This window comes from Phodopus roborovskii, unplaced genomic scaffold (genome assembly GCF_943737965.1).
Source record: "Phodopus roborovskii unplaced genomic scaffold, PHOROB, whole genome shotgun sequence".
Taxonomy (NCBI): Eukaryota; Metazoa; Chordata; class Mammalia; order Rodentia; family Cricetidae; genus Phodopus; species Phodopus roborovskii.
In genome coordinates, this window is record NW_026126434.1 from 15,830,742 (window position 1) to 15,852,853 (window position 22,112).

The 22,112-nt window shown below is 38.3% G+C and overlaps 1 protein-coding gene across 1 annotated transcript in view; it reads left to right on the forward strand.

The window, feature by feature from the left end:
- Window positions 1–21,782, forward strand: part of Tmem26 (transmembrane protein 26) — a 44,495-nt gene extending 22,713 nt beyond the window's left edge. Inside the window, exons 4-6 of the mRNA XM_051186856.1 lie at window positions 3,065–3,285; window positions 17,853–17,929; window positions 21,148–21,782. Coding sequence (XP_051042813.1) covers window positions 3,065–3,285; window positions 17,853–17,929; window positions 21,148–21,563 — 714 coding nt within the window. The 3' untranslated portion in view covers window positions 21,564–21,782. The remainder of the gene's footprint in view (window positions 1–3,064; window positions 3,286–17,852; window positions 17,930–21,147) is intronic.
- The last annotated feature ends 330 nt before the right edge of the window (window positions 21,783–22,112 follow it).

Here is a 22,112-nt window from a genome sequence, read left to right on the forward strand (position 1 = left end):
AATAGCCCAGGTTGTTTAAAGACTCACTATGTAGCTGAGAATGACTTTGAACTTCTAATCTTCCTGTCTACACCTTTCCCATGCTAGGATTGTAGGCATGCACCACCACATCACGTGAATGTGGTGCTGGGGATTAGGCCCAGGACCTCGTGTGTTCTAGGTACTCTACCAACTGAGCTATATCCATAGTCTGAATATTTTTAAGCAAAAATTGTTGATCCTACATGGATGTATCTTTGTCATTAAATGTCTTAAGTTTAGATAAGAGTTCACTTTAGGTATTGTATGTTCTATGGGTTTAGACACATGTATTACAGTATTGATCCAAAATGTGTGCTTGCCTATCAGTGACCACCCTTTTCAACACACCCTAACTATTTTAGACAAGGGGACTCCCCTCCCTCTCTTTGCTCTCCCTCTCCATCTCCCTCTATCCCAGTGGTTGCCACCTGTGGATCATGATTTCATTGGGAGTTGAACAACATTTTCACAGGGGTAGCCTAAGACCATCAGAAAACAGATATTTACATTACAATTCATAACTACCAAAATTATAATCATGAAGTAGCAACAAAAGTACCTTTATGGCTGGGGGTCACCACAACATGAGGGACTGTATTAAAGGGTCACAGCATTAGGAAAGTTGAGTACACTGCTCTATCCTTTCCTCCAGCCCTCCTTCTCTTCTTCCCCCCTTTTTCTTCTTCCACCTCTCCTTCTCTCTCTCTTTGTGATGAAAAAAGATCAAACCCATGATTCTACACATACTAAGCACATCCAGCCACTGAGCAGCATCCTCTAAATAGACCTACTTAAATATCTTGTTTGTTACCCTCTGGTTGAATTGTATGGGTCTTTATAGGTTTTGGGTAACAGCCCTTTCTATGTCTCTCTTGAAAATATTCCTTCCAGTGCTCATGGCTTATCCTTTAGTTCTCTTGCCTTTTGCAGAGTAGGAAAATAAAATTTCAGTGAGGGTCAGCTTACTTATTCTTTTTTAGATTTTAGATATTGCATCAAAAATCACCATCATAACACACATCATCTGATATATATGTATTAATAAATTAATTAATATATGCATTAACATATTAATACATTTTCTTAGATCTGCAACCAAGTGTTTTATTTTTCTCCATGACAATGTAAGTTATTCTGAATTTTAGCTTAAGTATCTTATGTCTTCACTAGTTTATAGAAAGAAGATTGACTCTTGAATATCAACCTTTATTCTACAATTAGTTTATTAGTTCCAGGAAAGCTTTTTTTTCTTCTTTCCCCCACCAATTCTTTAAGACTTTCTACGTATAAATGTAAGTGATATTTTAACAATGACAGTTTTTTCTTTTCCAGTGAGCATAACTCTTATTTTCTTTTCTTGTTTTATTATAGTAGCTGTGATTATATAAATACATATTCATTGTATGTAATATTCATATAATAGAAAGGGCCATTTGCCAAAATACAGTTACACAGTGGTTCTTTTTTCTTCACACATCTTGTATTTAGCAAGTTGATAATGACCTGTTTGAAAACAACTAACAGAAGGGACTCATGTAATTGTTATGTACCACCAAAAAAAAAAAAATTCTAAAATAAGATACACTATTGAGCCCCAGAGTAGAATAGAGTGATGCATGCATTATCAGGCAAGTTACAGTTAGAACTTAGCTATGTTACTGTGAGTAAATCACTCATTTTTTTTACATCTTAACTAAAATAGTAATATTTGTCCTGATAATATATTGTCCTGTGAGTTAAATGTGAAGTTGTATGTGAGTTGTATGTGAAGACTCACAGGAGAAACATCAAGAAGAAAATGACAAAAATCTCTTGATCTTCCTGCATGGATTCAATCAGGTCCTCTTCTTCAGTAGTCATTTCTCTTCTGTGGATTTAGTATCGACAACTGATCAAAAGGTGTACATCAATTTTGCATGGGGGTAACTATGCCAGTTTCAGAGGTCACCTGGAACCATTATCCTGTCTACTAGTGACCTAGATCTTTCAGTCTTTGAATATGTTAGCCTAAGCCAGTAGTAACATACTTTAAAATTTATTTAGAAATTAATAGAAAGGATACTTTCTCCAGGATATATTAGGGGATCTATGTTTTCCTCAAAACCTAAGAGTAAAGACAGACTAAATTTTTCTTGCTGAATTATGGATTATTGAATAATATGCTATGTATTCAGTGTAAAGATAGGAAATATTACAATTATTCTCTTCCATTAAGCAAGTGGATAAGCTGTTTTTTCCTGGTTAGAGTTTTAAGGCAACCCTGAACAAAAGGATTGTATTAGGCTAAAAATCCAATGTTAGTAAATTCAGATTTAAAATCAGCAAAATAAATAATATTTTTTTTATAATTCTAATATGGAACTCATCAAACTTTTCTTCATGTTATACTAAATTGTGGGATATTGTAAGGAGTAAGGTTTTTCCTCCCACTGCCGCACCAGCCTCAATTAACACCCCGAGACTCTGCATTTGATATAAATGCTGTTGGCCAGGTACTAGTTTCTTATCAGCTAGCTCTGTCTAATTATTAACCCATTTCTATTAATCTCAACGTGGTCTCCTCTTACCGGACAGCCGGCTGGCGTCCTATTCTCTCCAGACTCTCCATCTTGACTCCTCCCTACTACTTCCTCTTTCCTCCTTGTCTCCTAGTCCCTCTTATCTTCCTTTCCTATTGGCCAACAGTGCTTTATCCATTAACCAGTATGAGACACATATATACATAATGGCATCTCCCATCAGGATATAATAAAAATACATAATGGTCATTAAAACATTATTATGTTGGTCCTTTCACTATAACAAATTATCTTCTTATTAACAGTATAACGTTGAAAATGGCCACATGCTAAGTAAATCCTACCTTTTTATATTTCCTTTTAAGAGTGTTCATCTAAAAGGAGTGCTGTTTTCCTTAGTAAATGATGAATGACTGTTGGAAAATGCTGACAAAAGCACACTGTTGACTGAAAGCCATGTTTAAGTGGATGATCTACACACTGACGGTTCCTAATGATGTCTGTGGGACATCTCTGTTCAACAGGCCTTAGGGTTTGTAGATAACTTATCCATGGTATGCGAACCAATCTGGACCCTAGGACTCCATCAGACGCTGCTGTTAATATTGATCATTGGACGGTGGCTTCTGCCTATTGGAGGAACCATTACTAGAGACCAACTTTCAGAACTCCTTCTGATGTTTGTGGGGACAGCAGCAGACATACTTGAATTCACCACTGAGACTCTAAAGGAAAATGATGTCAGGTAAGATCTGATTCTAAGTCAGCACCACACTTCTGTCTCATTGTCTTTAGTCTTTACTTGTGTGAATAAAGTTTTTTTTAAAGATATCTTTATGTCAGGGCTAGAGAGATGACTTATTTAGTCAATTGTTTGACATGCAAGCATCAGGATCTGAGTTTGGACCCCCAGTTTCCATGTAAATACTAGGCATGGTGTTTTGTGTCTATGATCCCAGCACTGGAGATGTGGAGAATCTCAGTGGCTCACTGGCTAGCCATTCAAGCCAAATCAGTAAACTCCAGGTTCAGTGAGAGATCCAGAAAGTAAGGTGAAGACTGATAGGTGACCACACCCAACATCAAACCTCTGGGCTTCATGAGCACTTACACACACAAGCAGGCACATCATCACATGCACACCCATGAACATGTATTCACATATACACTGTATCTACCAACTATACACAACACACACACACACACACACACACACACGCACGCACATATATATATATATGTCCTAGATACATCCTAGGAACAATTCTTTATAGTAAAGAGAGAAATGGAGGAAGGAGGCTTTTCCTGAGAAAGGAACAGGCTATATGCAGTCTGGATTAGAACAGATCACCATATTTTGGCACCAGCAGTCCAGGAGAGCCAGGGAGGAAACACAGTGACTATAGGTATCTGAAGACACTCTGGTGTCTCCTTCATCTTCGGCCAGGAGTCGGGAGTATAGATAGCAACATTTTGTCTTAGATCACAGCATAGTTACAAAAGACAGAGAAATTGTCTCTTTCTGCAGCCTAAGAATTTACATTTCCCGGTGAGAAGGGAGAATGGAACAGATGAAGTTTTATTGTATGAAATTTTATATTTAGTCAGTTTTGTTCAAAGCGCCCAAAGGCTTTCTGGTGGAGATGCCTATAAATTAAAACTTATTGAGTTGGTACTTTTATTTTTGCCACAAGCAAATAAACTCAGAATCCATGATCACATCTGTTTATGGAGCCGCTTTTTTCCCATTAGGGATTTGAGTCCCCGCGCCTGAATGTACTTTAAGCTTGGGTTGTTTTGTATGATGCTATAAAAATAAATTGGAATGAGGCTGGCTTTTAATGCTACAGTTTACTTTATCCCGCACTCTTCAAACAACATAGCATAAAGCTTGAGCAAAACACACCAACTTATTGAATAAATTTAATTTCTCAATTATAGTCTGAATCATTATTTATAAGCAGGGGATTTTTTTTACAAGAATACTCATTGTTTTGCACATAATAATTTTTCTTTAAGTTTATTAAGTTGACATTCTTTTTTTTTTTTTTTTGAGGAGTCCAATATGAATCGAATCACTGTAGTCATAGTGTTTATTTTAGTCTCATAGTTTCAATGCCTTATGGTTGATCAGCACTTCACATTGCATAATGCTTTCAAATTTGTTTAAGATAATTATAATATGATGTCATTACTAGAAGAACATGAACGGATTATGATAGAGCATGTGAGATAATGAATGTGAATAGTTACAGAGACATGCCACCAAAATGATAACAGATTATCCCTATCTGGAAATGAATACATACATGCTAAATATCTACTGAGAACAGAGGCAACACAGGATAATAAAAGGACTAGTAGAGGGCTATGCTTTATGGAGCTAGTCATAAAATGAGACAAATGCCAAATCTAGTTATCTTAATGGGCTCTATAAGTCCCATCCTGAAGTATCATCAAAGAATAATGTATCCCATGTTTACCAATAAACGTTGATTATTAAATAAGTTTATTTAATTGCTTGATCCATAAAAAGAACCCTTGGAAGTCACTAGGCCTTGTTTAATTGACTAAGAACTGGTTTGCTATGTAACATGTGCCAGGTACTGTGTTGGACAGAGCCTGGGGAGCAAAATCATCACAAGCAAGTTATGAACCTAAGAGCAATTCAGCCAAAACGGGACAGCATGAATTTAGGGAGTACTTGATGTTTCAAAACACCATCAATCCCCAAATTTTTTCTGTCACTTACTGTTCAGTTTGAATACTTTCTGAGTATATATTTTGGAAAAATTGAACTTGCATTTCATGCAAGTGAATGCTTAATGGGGCTGAATAAATTATAGTTGGCCCTTGTATCTGCAGGCTTCTCATCCGTGGATAGAAAGTATTAAGTATTCTAGAGATGATTTCAAGTTTATCGTAGGAAGTGTGTGGATTATATATAATGTTATACAAAGTTTTATAAGAACCTGAGTGTCCTACAAACAGCCTCCCATGGATAGCATAGGAATTTTGTTAAGATGTTTATAAAACATATTTTTTCAATTGTATTTTCTAAACTTGAACTTAGAAGATTCCTGGAGTGTGCCAGTGACCTTTTGTAATCTCCCATATCCTTGCACCTCCATAACTCCAACGTACTTCATCCCATGGTCAAGTTCCAGAATGCATCTTGAGATTTTCCTCTCTTCAAACAACTTGCTTCCAAGTTCTTAGCTCCTGTTTCAGGTCTTATCTATATTGTAAGAAATGTTGCTCAAAATGGTGTGTGTGTGTGTGTGTGTGTGTGTGTGTGTGTGTGTGTCTGTGTGTCTGTGTGTCTGTGTGTCTGTCTGTCTGTCTGTCCTGAACAATGGGCTGGACCCATGGAACTGTAGTTACAGATGGTTGTTAGCCACTATGTGGTTCTAGTAACTGAACCCAAGTTCTCATCTGCTGAGCCATTTCTCTAGCCCCACAATGATGTCTTATGAATGACATAGTTTTGTGTAATATAATGCACTGATTTTTCTCTGATGAGTTATTTTTCTTGATGACACATATAAGTAAATCTACAATTAAAAATGTGTTTTCTTTTCTACCTATGGAACTTTTTTAGCTGGTGTGTGTGTGTGTGTGTGTGTGTGTGTGTGTTTGCTTTTTATTTAATTTTCTGTACACGTGAAGTAAACTTTCCAGTTTAGTATTTTTGGCATTGACTCAGAATTATTTGTTGTACCAGCTTGGACTAATTGTCTTGAAAATATGAGTTGAAAAAAATGCTCTTTCTGAGTTCTGCTGCCACATTTACTCAAAATCAATTGACTCCAGGTGTAAAAGCACCAAGAAAGCATGTGTTTGTCTTCATACCAACATCACATGATTGTCACTGTAGCTTATGGTAACTTTTGAGGTAGGGTAATCTAGACACTGTGTGTGGCACTGTTTTCTAAAAACATTGCTTCTAGTAACCTAAGTCCTTTGGATATCCACATGGCTGTGATTATCTTGAAAAGTTTTATTACACACACACACACACACACACACACACACACACACACACACACACACACACGGAAACACTTGTGATCTTGGTAGGAAGTGATGTGGCTTTAAGGCTCTCTGGGTTTTCTTTACATTATGAAGTCCTCTTATCAGTGAAGGTGAGAAGTCTGAGCTTAAATACTCTTCAATTCTCCTTTACCTTTCGAGTCTTTCTATGCTTTTTAAGTGGTTCTCCTGCACCTTTTGTTATTTCTTACAGTATTTCCAACGGAATTTATTTTTTACTTTGATTTTCTAATTTTTAGTTGTTTTGGTAAAAACATATTTACCTACATGATGATTTTGTAACTAGCAATAACACACAAAGTTTGCTTATTTTGTTTTATGTCTAGGTTTTACTATATGCACCCTGATCATTGCCATTGTATGTTCCATGAATTTCTTTTTCTTGTCTTATTCTACTACCCAGTAGTTTTTCTCTAAGTTGGACAGAAGTACTAGGATTATACATTTCAATATCCAGAGATTAGCATTCTGTCTGTCTCTGCTAAAGATGGTGCTGGCTTTAGACATGCAAGACTATCTTTGGTAACTTGAAGAAATGTCTTTCTTTAGATTATTGAGAATTTGTTCTTATGTGTATTGAATATCACAAAGTCTACCTTTATTAATGATTTTATTTTGGTTGCCCTTCATTATATTAAGGTTTTCAGATGTTAACCACTTTTGAGATCAGTATAAATTGAACTTAGTTATGCTGCATAATCCTCTATACTATGCTTTTTGCTCTGATTCACCGATATTTGTCCTTTGTTCTGTCTTGTATATGCGGCATGTTGTTTCCCAGTATATCTTCTAATGGTTCCTTGTTCTGGCTTTTGAATCAGTGTAACACCAGATTTTAAAAACATCTCATTATTTTCTGAAAATAATTTTTGTATAATTGATATTATTTCTTTAAAGATTTTGTAGAATTTGCCAAGGAAGCAATCTGGGTCAAGCCTTTCTAGAACCTGTTTCTATTTCCTTTTCTTTTTCCACTCTCTTCCTCATTTCTCTTTGTTTCTTCCTCATTTCATATAGTTGCTAATTCAATATCATTACTTCTGTAGGACTAATTAGATACTTTACATTTTTCTGAGTTTAAGTGTGTGTTATTCCTTCTATGACATTTTTGTTTCTCTTTCTTCTAAGTAGTTCATCTTTTTCCATGAAGTTATCATACTGTTAATATACATATGTTAATTTTTGTGGAGTCAGAGGAGAGCCCTCTATTTCATTCCCAGGTTTACGTGCTTGTTCATTCCCTTTACTTTTGCCCAATGGGAAATGGGCATGCTTACTTGTTGCATGAGAATTGTAGATTCTTTATTTTTTCTAAACAAACAGCTTAGGTTTTACTGACTTGATTAATATTCTATTTTTACATTTAATTCATTTCTGCTCTGATTATGAGTTTTCTTTCTTTCATGTGATTGCTTTGGACTATTTGCAGTTTTTCATTTCTTAATGAGACCTTAGATTACTAATCGTTCTCCTCTAGCATAAGCATCCAAAGACATATGTTTTCTTTTAACATCCTATAAATGTAAATGTGTTAGCCCTTTATTTAATATAATTCAAAATATTCTTCAGTTTTTCTTGATATCTCTCCTTGGCTTGTGATTACTTGTAAGTAAGTTGTTTTAATTTCTAAGTAAATGACAATTTGTCAAATTTCTTTCCTTTGTTTTTATTTTAATTCCATTGTAGTGTGTTATTATGATTTAAATTTGTTCAATATTATAAATTTTCTGTGTCTTATTTTATGGTTAAGTGTATGGTTGCCTCTAGAGCAGTGGTTTTCAACCTGTGGGTTGTGATCCCATTACGGAGTCAAATGACTTTTTCATGGGGGTCATCTAAGTCCATCCCAAAACACAAATATTTACAATAGGATTCATAATAGAATGGCAAAATTACCAGTATGAACTAGCAATGAAAATAATTTTATAGTTGTGGGTCACCACAATGTGAGTAACTGTATTAAAGCATCATCAGGAAGGTTGAGAAACAACTGTCCTGGAATGTTCTGATTGCTTAAGAAGGATGTGTTCTTGCTTCACTCTACAATAGTTTGATGCAGATGTGGTTACAGTAAAATACAACATCATCATTCCATCTCATCATCACCCACAGCTACATCTGCTTGGTGAAGGACCATAGCTCCATTTCAATCTCCTCCTTTGCTCTATTACAGCAAATCATACATTATTATAATACACAATGTGGTTTTTTCCTTTATAATACATTCATTTAAAAAAGGGTAAGAACCCCTCTCATCCTGCATGGAATCATTTAGGGTTTCTACTAAGATAAACTTAGCAAGAGACTTTCCAAGTCTTTCTTTCCATGTCTTCATTTTTCTTTGTGTTTGAAGAATAGCTTTGTTTTATGCAGAATACGTGGTCAACAAACTTTCCTTTATAGAATACATATATATGATACAAATATCTATGTTACATGTATGTGATTCAATCATCCAACTATTTTCTGACTGCTATTTTCTCCTACCAGATGTTAGTCCTTGTGTATTCAAGGTTGTGCTGCACATGGAGAATCAGTTTGCTTTTGTTAACTTCAAGGTTTCCTTTTCTCCCTCCACCAGCAGTTTGTCTGTGCTGCTAGGCACATACCCCCACCATCATTTCTAAATACATGATCTGTTTTCTTTGCTCCTCCCCTCCCTAACATTGCTGTTGAATGTGTGATTGAATGTTTCAGAGGTCTTGGTCTCTCCTTGTTCAAAACACATTTGACTCTCTGAGCTTCAGGTCAAATATTTCCTATGGCTCCATCTTCCAGATCACTCCTTCTTTCTTTTACTATCTCAGATCTAGATGTGAAACCAAAATGCAGAGTCTTTTTAGTTGGTTCCTTACATAAATCTCTGTACTGTTGACTCTGGGACTCTTTAAACTCATTTCATACAGTTACTCTATCTTCACTTAAATTGAGGATTTGATGAGTTTTTACATGCCATATTTCTTTAATTTGTGCACATAACCAGTTTTCATTTTTGAAAATATTAGCTGCTGTTTTGATGCATTATTATTATTATTAGCTTGCTAAATATTTTGATCTCTAGTTATAGGCTCTTCGTTTCTGCTCTTGACACGTCACATACGTTGTTAATAACTGGGCATTTTCCATACATATCTAACACCATCACAAGCTTCTTCATCTGTCACCATCAAAAATGCTTTATTTTATGTGTATGTGTTTGCTGGAATGCATGTATATGTTCCACATGTGTTCAGTGCCTGTGGAGACCAGAAGATGGTTCACAGAGTTGAAGTTATAGGTGGGTGCTAGGAACTAAACCTGAGTCCTCTAAGAGAGTAGGAAGTGCTTTTAAGCACTGAAAGATTTCTCCAGCCCTCCGCCTTTATTTTCTTAATCTGAGGAATCTACCAGTCTTTGGATGACGCTGCATGCTGTTGATGCCTTAGCTTATTGGTTGATTGATTAATTGATTATCAGTGTTACTTTTGGCTTGAATACTGCACAGCTCCAGTAAACTGATTTAGTTTGTAGTCAGTCTATAATTTAAGCAGAAATGATCAGAAACAGCTGTGCCCACTGAAAATATGTGATGCACTGAGAGGCACATTTAGGATCAGGAAATGTTCATGTGTTCATCTTTTCATTTAAGCAGGACACTGTTGTGTTTTTACTGAAGATGCTGGTAATTTCTTAATCAGCTGAGCACACAGAATTTATCACATCCCTCCATAACTTCCTTGTTTTTAAAAATTCTCTATTAAAGTTAAAATGTATTCATTACTCACAATTGTGCTTACAACCTTGAAGTAGTTGTACATTTTGCTTGTTTGCTTTCTCTCTTTCTTTCTCTCCCTCCTTTCTCTTTTCCTTCTTTCTTTCTTTGAGACAGAGTCTCTGTGTAGCTTTGCCTATACTATAACTCGCTATATAGACTGGATTGGTAATGAACTCACAAAGATCCATCTGCCTGTGCCTGGTCAATTCTGGGGTTAAAGGCACACACTAACATGCTTACCCCGGGTGTCAGTTTTTATACTGCATTCTAAGTTAGTTAAGTTTCTTCAAGACCAAGTCCTCTCCTGTAACATTCTACTCTGATTGACCTAGATGGCCTTAATATGTTTGCCATTTGCATAAGGTTTAGATTTGTGGCTCCCTCTTCCTTCCTTCCTCCCTAACTTCCTCCCTTCCTTCCTCCCTCCCTTCCTTCCTTCCTCCCTCCCTCCCTTTCTTCCTCCCTCCCCCTCCCTTTCTTCTTCCCTCCCTTTCTTCCTTCCTCCCTTCCTTCCTCCCTTTCTTCCTTCCTTCCTAACTTCCTTCCTTCCTAACTTCCTCCCTTTCTTCATTCCTCCCTCTCTCCCTTTTTTCCTCCCTCCCTCCCTTTCTTCCTTCCTCTCTTCCTTCCTAACTTCCTTCCTTCCTAGCTTCCCCCCTCCCTCCCTTCCTTCCTCCCTCCCTCCCTTTTTCTGTTGGTGTAGTACAATACCCAGACAGAAAGCCACTTAAGGACAAAAAAGATTTATTTAGCTTACAATTTCTATTGGAATATGTCCCATCATGCTGGGAAAGGCATGGCTTCAGAACAGGAAGCTGTCCTGGAAAACAGAAAGCAGAGAAGTGAGACCAAGGTATTAAATCCCCAGTGACTTCCTCTAGCTAGATTCCACCTCCCAAAGCTTCCACAAATTCTCCCACAATGCTACCAGCTGGAGACCAAGTGTTCAAATTCACTGGAGCCTAAGGGGAGTTGCGGGGTGGGGGGTGGGGTGGGGTGGAGGGAGTCGTATTCAAATCCTAGTCAGGCTTAGTTTTCTCTTCCTTGGAATACTTCTTTTAGAAAAATTAAACTGGATGCTTACTTCTCTGTCCTGTTGCGTTTTAGTCTTCTCCCAGCTCTTGACTTTCTCAAGGACCAAGAATGTAGGATCCGTGTCTTTCAAATGTATTACAGATAAGGAGGCAATGCCATAGATAAAAATGGGGCTCCACCTTGCAGTATTTTTGGGAACACTTTAAATCCCAATCAGCAAGCAGAAATCCTCCACCCATGTCAATCAACTGCCACCAAGGATCCTCCAGTGCTCTCTTTCTCAGGGTTTAAAACATCTCTCACCTTGTGTTGCAGAATATTGGAGTCAGTCTTCCCACCAATTACAGTCATCTGGAATAAATTCTTCTCTGCCCCTTTAACTCCATGCTAAACCACTTTTCTTTCATGGAGCTAAGCCATGAGTGTGGGCTCTGCAGACTCTCACTGCTCTTACCTGAGATTCTGCTGCATTAAGGAGAGTCTGTGTTACCGAATTTGTTGCTTGTTTCTGGTTAATTTCCACAGCATGGATGGTGATCTTTGATAGCGTGTCTAATACAAGCCATATTTGTTAAGAGGGAGAGGCATCTCTTGACCTTTTCATTTTCTGTAGCTTCTCTTCCAAAATGTTCATGAGTCTAAATTCAGCATCTTCAGGAGAAATAGTTCATCACCTCTGGGAAACACTCTGTATGGTTTCTGAACATGGATCATTTATTAAAAAAGAAAAAGTCTGTTCCACACCATTACTATATCTCAGAATATTGACAACATAGAGGAGCCCCTCCCTGAGATATTTTTGTGCTCAGTCTCTCTACTCTGCAGCTTTCGCAGTGAAATTTTCCCTCTGAAAGCTTTGTGCTTTGTACCCATCCTTCTCTCTCTTCCCCCCCTCTCCTTTATTATTTTAATGCATTTGTCACATTTAAATGTACATGAATCTCATTCACTGACAATTTTATATTAAAAACTTTATATTCCAAAAAGAGTTAGTTAAGGAAATAATAAAAGTGTGACTTCTTTTATACATTTTTTTCAAATTTACTTCTCTCTCTCTCTCTCTCTCTCTCTCTCTCTGTGTGTGTGTGTGTGTGTGTGTGTGTGTGTGTGTGTGTTCTGCTTGCATGCATATCTGTGCACCATTTGTGTGCCTGATGTCCATTTGGCCAGAATACAGTGCCACCTCCCCTGGGACTAGAGATATGGATGGTTGTGAGTCTCTATGTGGGTATTGGGAATCAAATCTGGATCCTCTGGAAGAATGGTCACTGATCTTCATCTCTGAGCCATCACTCCAACCCCTGTGCCTTCTTATTTTTAATTCTCACCTACTATATTGGTTTTGTTGATCCATCAAAGGCTGGTAACTTACCTTGCTGCTTATCAAAAAGAAAAAGTGTATACTCCACCTCAGTAATTTTACTTCTGAAGATCTTTTATTTTCAGGAAGAGAAGAACTAAAATTCAGGTACCATCCTGGATGTAGATGTAGTCCACTCTGTGGACTGAGATCTGACATTGAACAGGAAAGGAAAAAATGAGACAACAAGCAGAGTGATAGCATCCATTTGCCTGTTTCCTGACTGTGGATACAATGTGAAGCCCATTATAAGCAGTGCTTCTAAAGGTCACACGGCATTACAACAATAGTAGATAAATCCGGCCCACAGGCCTTTGAGATTATTGACTGCTGCTTAAGCTCAACAGCTTATTTACATTCCAACAGTAACATACATGGCTTCACCCTCTGATCTAGAAATTCATTATTTTTTTTTAGATGAATTTTTAGATGTGCTTTTCCAGAGTTATTTTTTGATAATTTTATTTCTTAGCACTCACATTCTTCATACTTCATGTGTAGACAAGTTATGTGTGCATATGTAGAAATTTGCAGTTGCTATTTGTGACTCTTAATATTGACTATCAACTTGATGGGATTTGAAGTCACCTAGGAGACAAGCTTTGGGTGTGTCTTTGAGAATCCTTCTGGAGAGGTTTAGCAGAGGAGGGAACACCCTTCCTGAATGTAGTGGCACCATCCCCTGGGCTGTTTCTGAGACTGGATAATAAAGAAAATTTGAAAAATTGAGCTCAGGACTAGCTTTCATCTCACTCTAAATCCTGACTGTGGATACCATATGGTCAGTCATCTCTCCCTCCAACCTCTGATATTCTCCACAATGGTGAACTACACCCTTAAATTGTGAGCTTAAACAAACCCTCATTTCCTTCCTTGATTGCTTTTGTCACAGCAATGGAAAAAGTAACTCATTTAGCTATGGCTACAATTGGACATGTTTAGGTCTAGGGCCAGTATACAATTTATCTCTATATAATAAGAAGATGAAATTGAGACATGAAGAATTTTAGAAGGTAGCATAAAAGCAACATATTCATTAAATAAACAACAGTCCTAGGTATTGCTTCTTCATCATAATATGTACCTGGAATTGTTCTAGGTTAGTGAATTAATTCAGTTTTGCACCCTTACTGAGGCAGACACTGTCAGGATTACATGTAATAAAACAGAAGTAATTAATGTGCTGTGGTGATATCTTGCTTGTACAAATAAAGCCTGTCTGAAGGTCAGAGAACGGAGCTTGCCAGAAGCTAACCATAGAGGTCTGGAGGTCTGTACAGACAGACAGGAAGTGAGATAACTGGGCATATAAGCATATAAGCACAGCATGAGTCAGGTGCTATATCTAGATATGTTTCACAGTAAAATAATACACAGTAAAATAATACTGAAGAAATCCTATGAAATCCAGTAGCTATTGTAATACTCAACCTCATGATGCAGAGGGATATGCAAAATCATACAGAAGTTAAATGGCATGTGGATATGATGTGGCCTGTAAGTGTCGGTTAGCATTAGAGACCGTATTTTGCTTCTCTGGAGGTAGTGGAACTGGTGTTTTCACTCCTGTCCCTAGGAACCAAAGTCTGTGCATGGCCATAGCACACAAATGTCAGTATTGAATTATTTAAGTTTGAGATTGCAATAAACCTCAAAAAAAAAAAAAAAAAAAAAAAAGGACCGTTTTATAAAAACTCACTTTGCTTTTACCTTTAAAAATCCTCTCTAAAATATCAACTATTTTCTTGCAAGTTAGGTGGAACTAATCCTAACGGAGGCTATCTGCCCAGGAAGTGACGTACTCTGTCGTTAGATGATTATTAGATATGATAGATGCATCTAAAATCCTTTGACCCTGTGCTTTCACTCTGAACTCACAAAGCCAAAGTTTACTTTATTTCCCTTAGCGGATCCCATTAAGCACAAAGTGGGATAAACATCCAGCCTCTTATCTGTTCTGTATCTAACATTGTTCTAAGTTTCCTGGCAGTTATAGGCACTGTTCTTTTGTGCGTATTAACTTATACATCTCTCCTCAAGCATAAAGCATGTTTCAGATGTGTGCTGAGCAGTCTGAAATTCAGTAGGGCTAACGCTTGCCAGTTAAGTCCTGGATCTTCTTCTGGAGGCTGGCGTGATGAATGCTCTCAATTGTCAACTGGGTGGGCTTTAGAGTCTCTCAGGAGACACACACATATCTGGGAATATCGGCGAGGATACTTCCGAACAAATTTAACTTAGAAAGAAGACATATTCGGGAGATGGGTGGCACAGTACAATCTCTAGTGAGTTACTTCATCTTTGCACGAGGTGTCAGGGGACTGGGATGAATAAGAGCAGAAAGAGCGTTTGTGCAGAGCACCAGAATTCACCTCTGTCTGTTTCCTGGTGCAGAATGCCTGCCCGCTATTATTGATGACATCACTCAAACCATGAACCAAGATAAATCTTTCCTGTCTAAACTTGCTTTGGTTATCTTTTTTTTTTCACAACCAGGAGAAAATTAACTATCACAACTAGCTAAAAGGTTGGACGTGGGCCGGAGAGATGGCTCAGAGTTAAGAGTGCATACTGCTCTTCCAAAGGGCTGGAGTTCTGTTCCTAGATCGGAAGTGAGACAGTTCACAACTGCCTGTGCCTCCAGCTCCAGGGGCTCTGGTGCCCCCTCGTGGCTTCCCTGGGAATCCGCATATACACATGTACATATGCACACAGATACACATACATAGAGAAAATTTTAAAAGTGAGAAACAACCCTCATTAGGAGGATTGATGTTTAAATCCACTATCGAGCTTTATTCTGCCAAGAAAATGGATTTGGACATATCTCCCCAACTCCCCATGTCCCCGTTTCCGTCGTGATCAAGTGTGAATAACACGTGTGCCTTCTTTGTCGAGTTACTAGAGGATTTAGTGTAATCACAGAGTTAGACATTGAAAAAACTGCCTGCTATGTAAGCCTGGAATCAGAGACCTATATGATATTAGTTAAAAATAGAGGGTTTGCTATGCATAGACATTGACACAGCAGAGAAGAGCTTTAGTCTACATTCTCAAAGGACTTCCACTTAAAATTCGATTTCATATTTCTTGTGAATTGACCTATGCTTGCATTTGACTCTGGAAAGCCATAAATCATGTCACGCCATGGGCGTATAATTAGATATCAAGGGAAAAGCCGAGAGCTGCTTCGGGGAAAGGGAATCTTTTCTATTCCGTTCCATCCCAATTTAGGCTATTCAGTCACATCTTTTGGACTCGTGATCGGGTTTTCTAGAGAAGCGCTCTCTGTCCCAACGTACTACGTGCGCATGAGGGACTTTCCCCCTGCATCATCAACAGGGCCATTGATGAAACACACGGTGGAGCGGAGTCATAGACAGCCTGTAGCCGTCAGTTAGAGTGCTCTGTTTTGGGAGTCACCTTGCCGTACTCACTTGCAATATTTCTTAATTTTCTTAATAAGACACGATGGGAGATATCCGAGGGAGGCTTATTTAGATCCAATGTCTGTTATCAATTTATAGCATTACCTGCCTGGTAATCTCAAGTCAGGTTTTGTAAGAGAAAAGAAATATGCTTACTGAAGAGCAGTTAGTCTCAGATAACCCACACGACTCTGGTAATTATCACCCTCTCTGAGGGCTCTCAGAAGCCTTCTGGAGACTCATATAATCCAAGGAGGCATTAATGGTAGTGTGCCTTCTGTACCTTAAGACCTGTCTCTAATTCGTTTTGAACGTGGAGCCTTCTTTTTTTTTTTTTTTTTTTTTTTTTTTTTGTTATCTGCCACATCAACTGCTGAGGCAGGTAAAGACAGCTTTGACATTTCCTTCACAAATTTAGAGTTTTGAGGTTTAATTTCTCAAGGTCAACACACATTTACTGACATCGTTTGAAACCACCTCATCTAGTTTGATATAGATCACACTTCCTGATGCCTCTCTAGCCTCTCCAGTCGAAGCTCTCACTTGGAAAAAGTCAGAAACAAAATCTGTTGTTATACCATGTGGTCTGTGTTTCTTTCTGTTTCTCTGCTTGTTCCTTCTCTAGTATCTTTGCATTTATGCCACTTTTATTCTTTCTAACTTTTCCAGATAGTTCTCCTACATCTGTGACATTTGGGGTTTCTACAAACATGTACCCTTCTTTTGAACATCAAAATTTCTATAAATATATACTGAATACCTATTAGTGCCAGGTACTGTTCCAGGCATTGAGGACACAATAGTGAAAGACACACAAATGGTCACATGAGTGCTCATGTACACACTCATGAGCACACACACACACACACACACACACACACACACACACATCCTACCCTTTGCCTCATGTGCTGCAAGTCCTTTTATAATGAAATAACCATTTCATGCTTTCCACCTAAGATGCTTTTCTTTTATTATGTTGAGCCTTGGGTAGATGAATGTCATTTCACCCTTCTGAGTTATTTCTTTGTAAGGATTTTCTAAAATTTTTATGTATGCAGGTGTTCCACCGTGATAATGTGTGTGTTTGGTAGTAGTGGTCAGAGGAGTCTGTCGGATCCCAGTGGATGTTTATGCATGGTTGTGAGTTACCCTATGGGTGCTAGAAACCCAAGACAGGTCCTCTGCAATAGCAGCAAGTGCTATTAAGCATGAACCCATCTTTTCAGCCTTTTGAATTATTTCTTAAATAGAGTCTTGGAGTCTTGGTGCTGGGGTATCATTATTGAAGTCTAGAGTCTGAATATTTATGCCTGCATCTAGATATTTATTAGAGCATTTCTCTCCTGTAATGTTTCTCCAGTGTTAACAGATTAGAAAAAGTATGAGATCAGTAGGCTGTGTCCTCATTTATCCTTATTATGATTCTTTTTTTTCTTTTTAGAGACAAGATCACATGTAGACAAGAAAGGCCTCAAACTTGCTATGTAGCCAAGGGTCATATCTTTTATATGTTTCCATTATTGGACTTGGTTATTTTTTCATGGACTTACCCACATGTGGGTTTCATGGAAAACCCACAAAACGTTTTGTTAGTGCATAACAAGCTGCAATTTAGCTGACCTCTCTCTTCTGCATGCAGTCATGTTTTATTGCTAATTTAAAATGCTATTGTCTTCTAGGAATAATCCTACTTTGGTCTCTGGCATCCTAGTGGTATGGACATGGAGCATGCTGCAATTTCCCCTGGACTTGGCAGGTAAATATATTTCTATTTGTGCAACGAAATTGTGACTCTTAAATATAAACTGTACTAGGATGAAGAAGGCAGTTGAGAAAACTCATGTTTTTATATCCTAGTGTTAGCTCTACTCCAACTTAGAAGGAGGGTAGGTTGAGACTCAGGAAAGCCAATGTGGACCACTTAGGCGTGTGCTTGAGCTTAAGATCCAGCAACTGAGCATAGCCTGTTATGGTGGTGGTTCTTTAATCCCAGCATGCTGGTAATGAGGCGGGAAGAGCAGGAGTTGAAAGCCATCCTTGGCTGTATACATAGCAAGTTTGAGGTCAGCCTGGTTTGTGTAAGATTTGGTTTCCAAAAAGACCCTTCCCCATAAACAGGGTTCTTAATTGGTCTAGATAATAAAAGACCAGAGTTAGATATACAGGAAAATGTTGAGAGATGAAAGAAAAGAGGCAAGCCACAGCACACCTTACCTCCTAAGCATCTCAGCAGAGGGGAGAGCAATTTCCTGTTTCTCCCTGCTTATATCCTGTTTCTCCTCAGCTAAGTCACTTCCAGGCCTCTATGGTTAGCTAGTGGCAAACTCCATTTTCTGACCCCCAGAAAGGCTTTGTACAAGAAAGATATCACCCCAACCCCCAAGTTTAATAATAATAATAATAAATACTTGATCACTTAACTACACTGCTTTATATTCAACTAATACTTTAATACTTATTATATATAATTCTGCCAAAATTAATTAAGAGGTATGTACCTCAGTGTCTCATCTGTGAAATGGGATGACACTCACAGCAGTTCAAATGATGTCTCAATTATATAGTGAGTACTTAGTGATCTCTTGATATGCAGTCTCCATATTTCCAGCCAGTTATGTTGTGAGACACCCCCCTTCATATAAAGTAAGAGGGGTAGTTTCAAGCCCCATGTGGAAAGTTAGTATTTCCAATAATGGCCACTTTTATTTCAACTTTAATGAATACATAAATCTTTAAGTGTTGGCAAGAAGTAAATAGTTTGGCTGGCATGCCATCATAATATTGATTTCCTATGACTGTGCTGTCCTACAGTGTGGTACCCACTAGCCACACACAGCTGGATGGATTTATATGAAATAAAACTTAAGGAACAACTCTTCAGTGACACTAGCCATATTTTACCTACTCCATGGCCATATGTAGCTCTCATGTTGGACAGCAAAATATGAAACAGTTTTGGCATCATAGAGTGTTCTATTGAATGGTTTCAGCTTGGAATCACATTGTAACTTTTTGGTCTGCTAGAAATGTGACTTGGCAATTCTTGTCCCTGGTTCTTTATTTCTGGAGGAGGCCCAGACTCTAATACTTCTTTTTCTTTATCTATTTTATTCTTTGTGAGACTCTTTCTGCTGGCTTCAGGGTGAGAATAAGAGAGAATACTTGAATTTGGGGGTCCATATTAGTAGACTCAGAGGTCTTGTAAACATTTTGGGTCTTAAGCACATAGTTTCTTAGATAAAATTGTTTCCTTAACAAATGGAAAGAGTTCCCTGCCTTTTTTCAAATTAGAAAAAAAAAAAAAAAAGAAAGAAAGAAAGAAAGATTGGCCATGGCAGTGCACTCCTTTAGTCCTAAAACTCTGAAGACAGAGACATGCAGATCTCTGGGTTTGAGGTCTGCCTGGTCTAATTTGTAAATTCCAGACCAGCCACAGCTACATATTCAGATCCTTTCTCAAACATAAATAAATAAATAATAAAATAAAAATAAAAAGGAAAATACTAATCCAATTACATATTAATAATCACAAACAAATATATGTGCAAATAAACTGCAGATGCCCTGCTGAAGTGTTCCTTAGGTACATGGTACTCGTTACCCAGCTAGAAGCCAGCCAGCTGCTGTTCTGCTAGACTTCTGGTCTCCATTCTTTAGATATTGACTAATACCCTTCTGGGAGGGGGTCTGCCAGCATGGTTCCCTGAGCATGGCTTCTCAAGAAAGGCACCCACTGAACTTATGTTTGTCTTTCCTTTGTCATTCACTCCCCCTTTCCTATCTTGTGGTTCACAGACTTGCTAAGAAAATTTTTATTTCAGAAAGAAATTGTGTAAACGTTCAGAGGTGATAATGCTATGCAGCTGTTTGAAAAACAAAGACCAAATGTCACTTCTGACTAAACCGCTATTGTATTCTCCAACAAGCAGTACATTATGTTCACCCCTATCAAAGCCACTTCGCGATATTTGCACGCCCTTGCTGTATTGAGACATTCTTTGTTGGAAAACTCCAAATGGAAGGCCTTATTATTACAAAACGGATTATTTTCTACCCTTGACCCTGAATTGAATTTACATCTTTGAAATTAAAACAAAAGTTTCATCTTTTGATAGACTCTCCTTTTTGTTCAACTAGCAAAAAAAAAAAAAAAAATCTGCAATTATTTTCAGTCTTGCTTATAAATTGGGAAACAAAAGCAGAAGGAATGAGGACAAAATAAAATAATGGCCTTTATTTGAGCTCCCACACCAGACACATACTGTCTCCAACATAGAAAAATATGTTTAATGTGAATTAAATTTGAATTTGAATCCTAAGCATTTGAGTGGTGTAGTAAGTAGAGACATGCTAAAGAAAGCATCTGGCATGGTCTGGAAGGGAACTCTGTTATTCATTTATTACACTTACCAGTCAAGCAAGTCACTCCTTCCCCCAAGAGGAAGACTGAAGGAAGAAACAAAGAACAGAAAGGGAAGTGCTATTCTAACAGAAAACACATAAGTCAAGGAATACAGACCCCGGCTCAGGATTCATTCTATCCTGGGTTTCAAGGGAGAACCTGAAGTGCCTGTAGTTTATGCATCATGGCCAGTGTCTCAATGTTAGAGAGTGAGGCAGCCAGGGGAAGTACCAGGCTACCTGACTTGAGGCCCCAGGACAGACAGGTTGCCTCCCCACTCTGCAGACCCCCAAACACACACACAACATTTTCCTTTACACATCATGCTCTGTAGTCCGTTTCATTGGTCATTTCCTACAGGGAGGCTGGAAGATGCAGAACCTTTAAACTGGATGGAACCATGTGGCCAGGATGTGGAGGCCTGAGGTGGAGAGAAAGCTCCTCTGTTCTCCCTGGGCTTAAACTGCAGTCATTCTCCATCCTTCACAGCCAGACTGCCACCAGTGACTTTTCAGATGTCTATCTCCATCTTGCATTTCCAAATGTTCATTGTTGTTTCTTTCATTTTTCAGTCCAGTTGAAACTGGTATGCCCCTCCTCTGTGAAACCCAGGGGCTTCCTCAGGCTGTTCCTGTGCCAGTACAGTGCAGATCTATGGGCCATTGGCCTCAGTTTCTTCATCCAAGATGGCCCCTTCCTTGTTGTGCGCCTTGTCCTGATGATCTATTTCAAAGTGATCAACCACATGCTGGTGTTCTTTGCTGTGAAGAATTCCCTGGTGATGGCACTGCACTTCTACCGGCTGGTGGCTTTGATCATGGCCACTCGTGCTTCCATGCAAGATCATCCAGAAAGTCCCCAAACACGGCACAGCAGCCCAGATCAACCCTCTGAGAGTAGTCCCAGTGAGTGGGAGGACACCTCCAAGGAGGCCCTGCCTTTGCAAACCTCACCTGTCACCTCTGAGGAATCCTACTCCATACCTTAGTTGTATGTTCCCTGCACAAAGCCTGAAGCTTGACTTGCTTTCTTCTTATAGACTGGTTCTCTTTTCACCCCACCCAATTTTCACATTTTCCACCAATTTCATATGAAAAGGTGATCTTGTATCAAAGCCTACATACTCTTCATTTTTTTTTTTCATCTGAATGGAAGAAACTTTGACAGGTACCTGTCCTTACAACCTCCTGCGATGGTAGCAGACATTACACCATTGTAAGAACTGCTCTAAGTGATTGGTTCTTATGGAACTGTTTGGAAAGTTGTAGACAGGACTGTCATAGCACACCCTCCAAAGATTTATGGCTGACAATTACCATCCCCACCCCCACCCCTCTAGGGTGACCTGGTTGTACAGAAGCCTTTAACTGTGGCTGGACTGTCACATTGTCTCATCTGATCTCTTCATTGTATCTCTGGCATTTTTTAAAAAAAGTATATTTAATGAATGCAGAATAAATGAAGGTAAAATGCTTTTTAAAATCAACTTGCCATGGGATGGAAGCTTGGAACTCATGCCATCTGGCTTCTTCAGTGC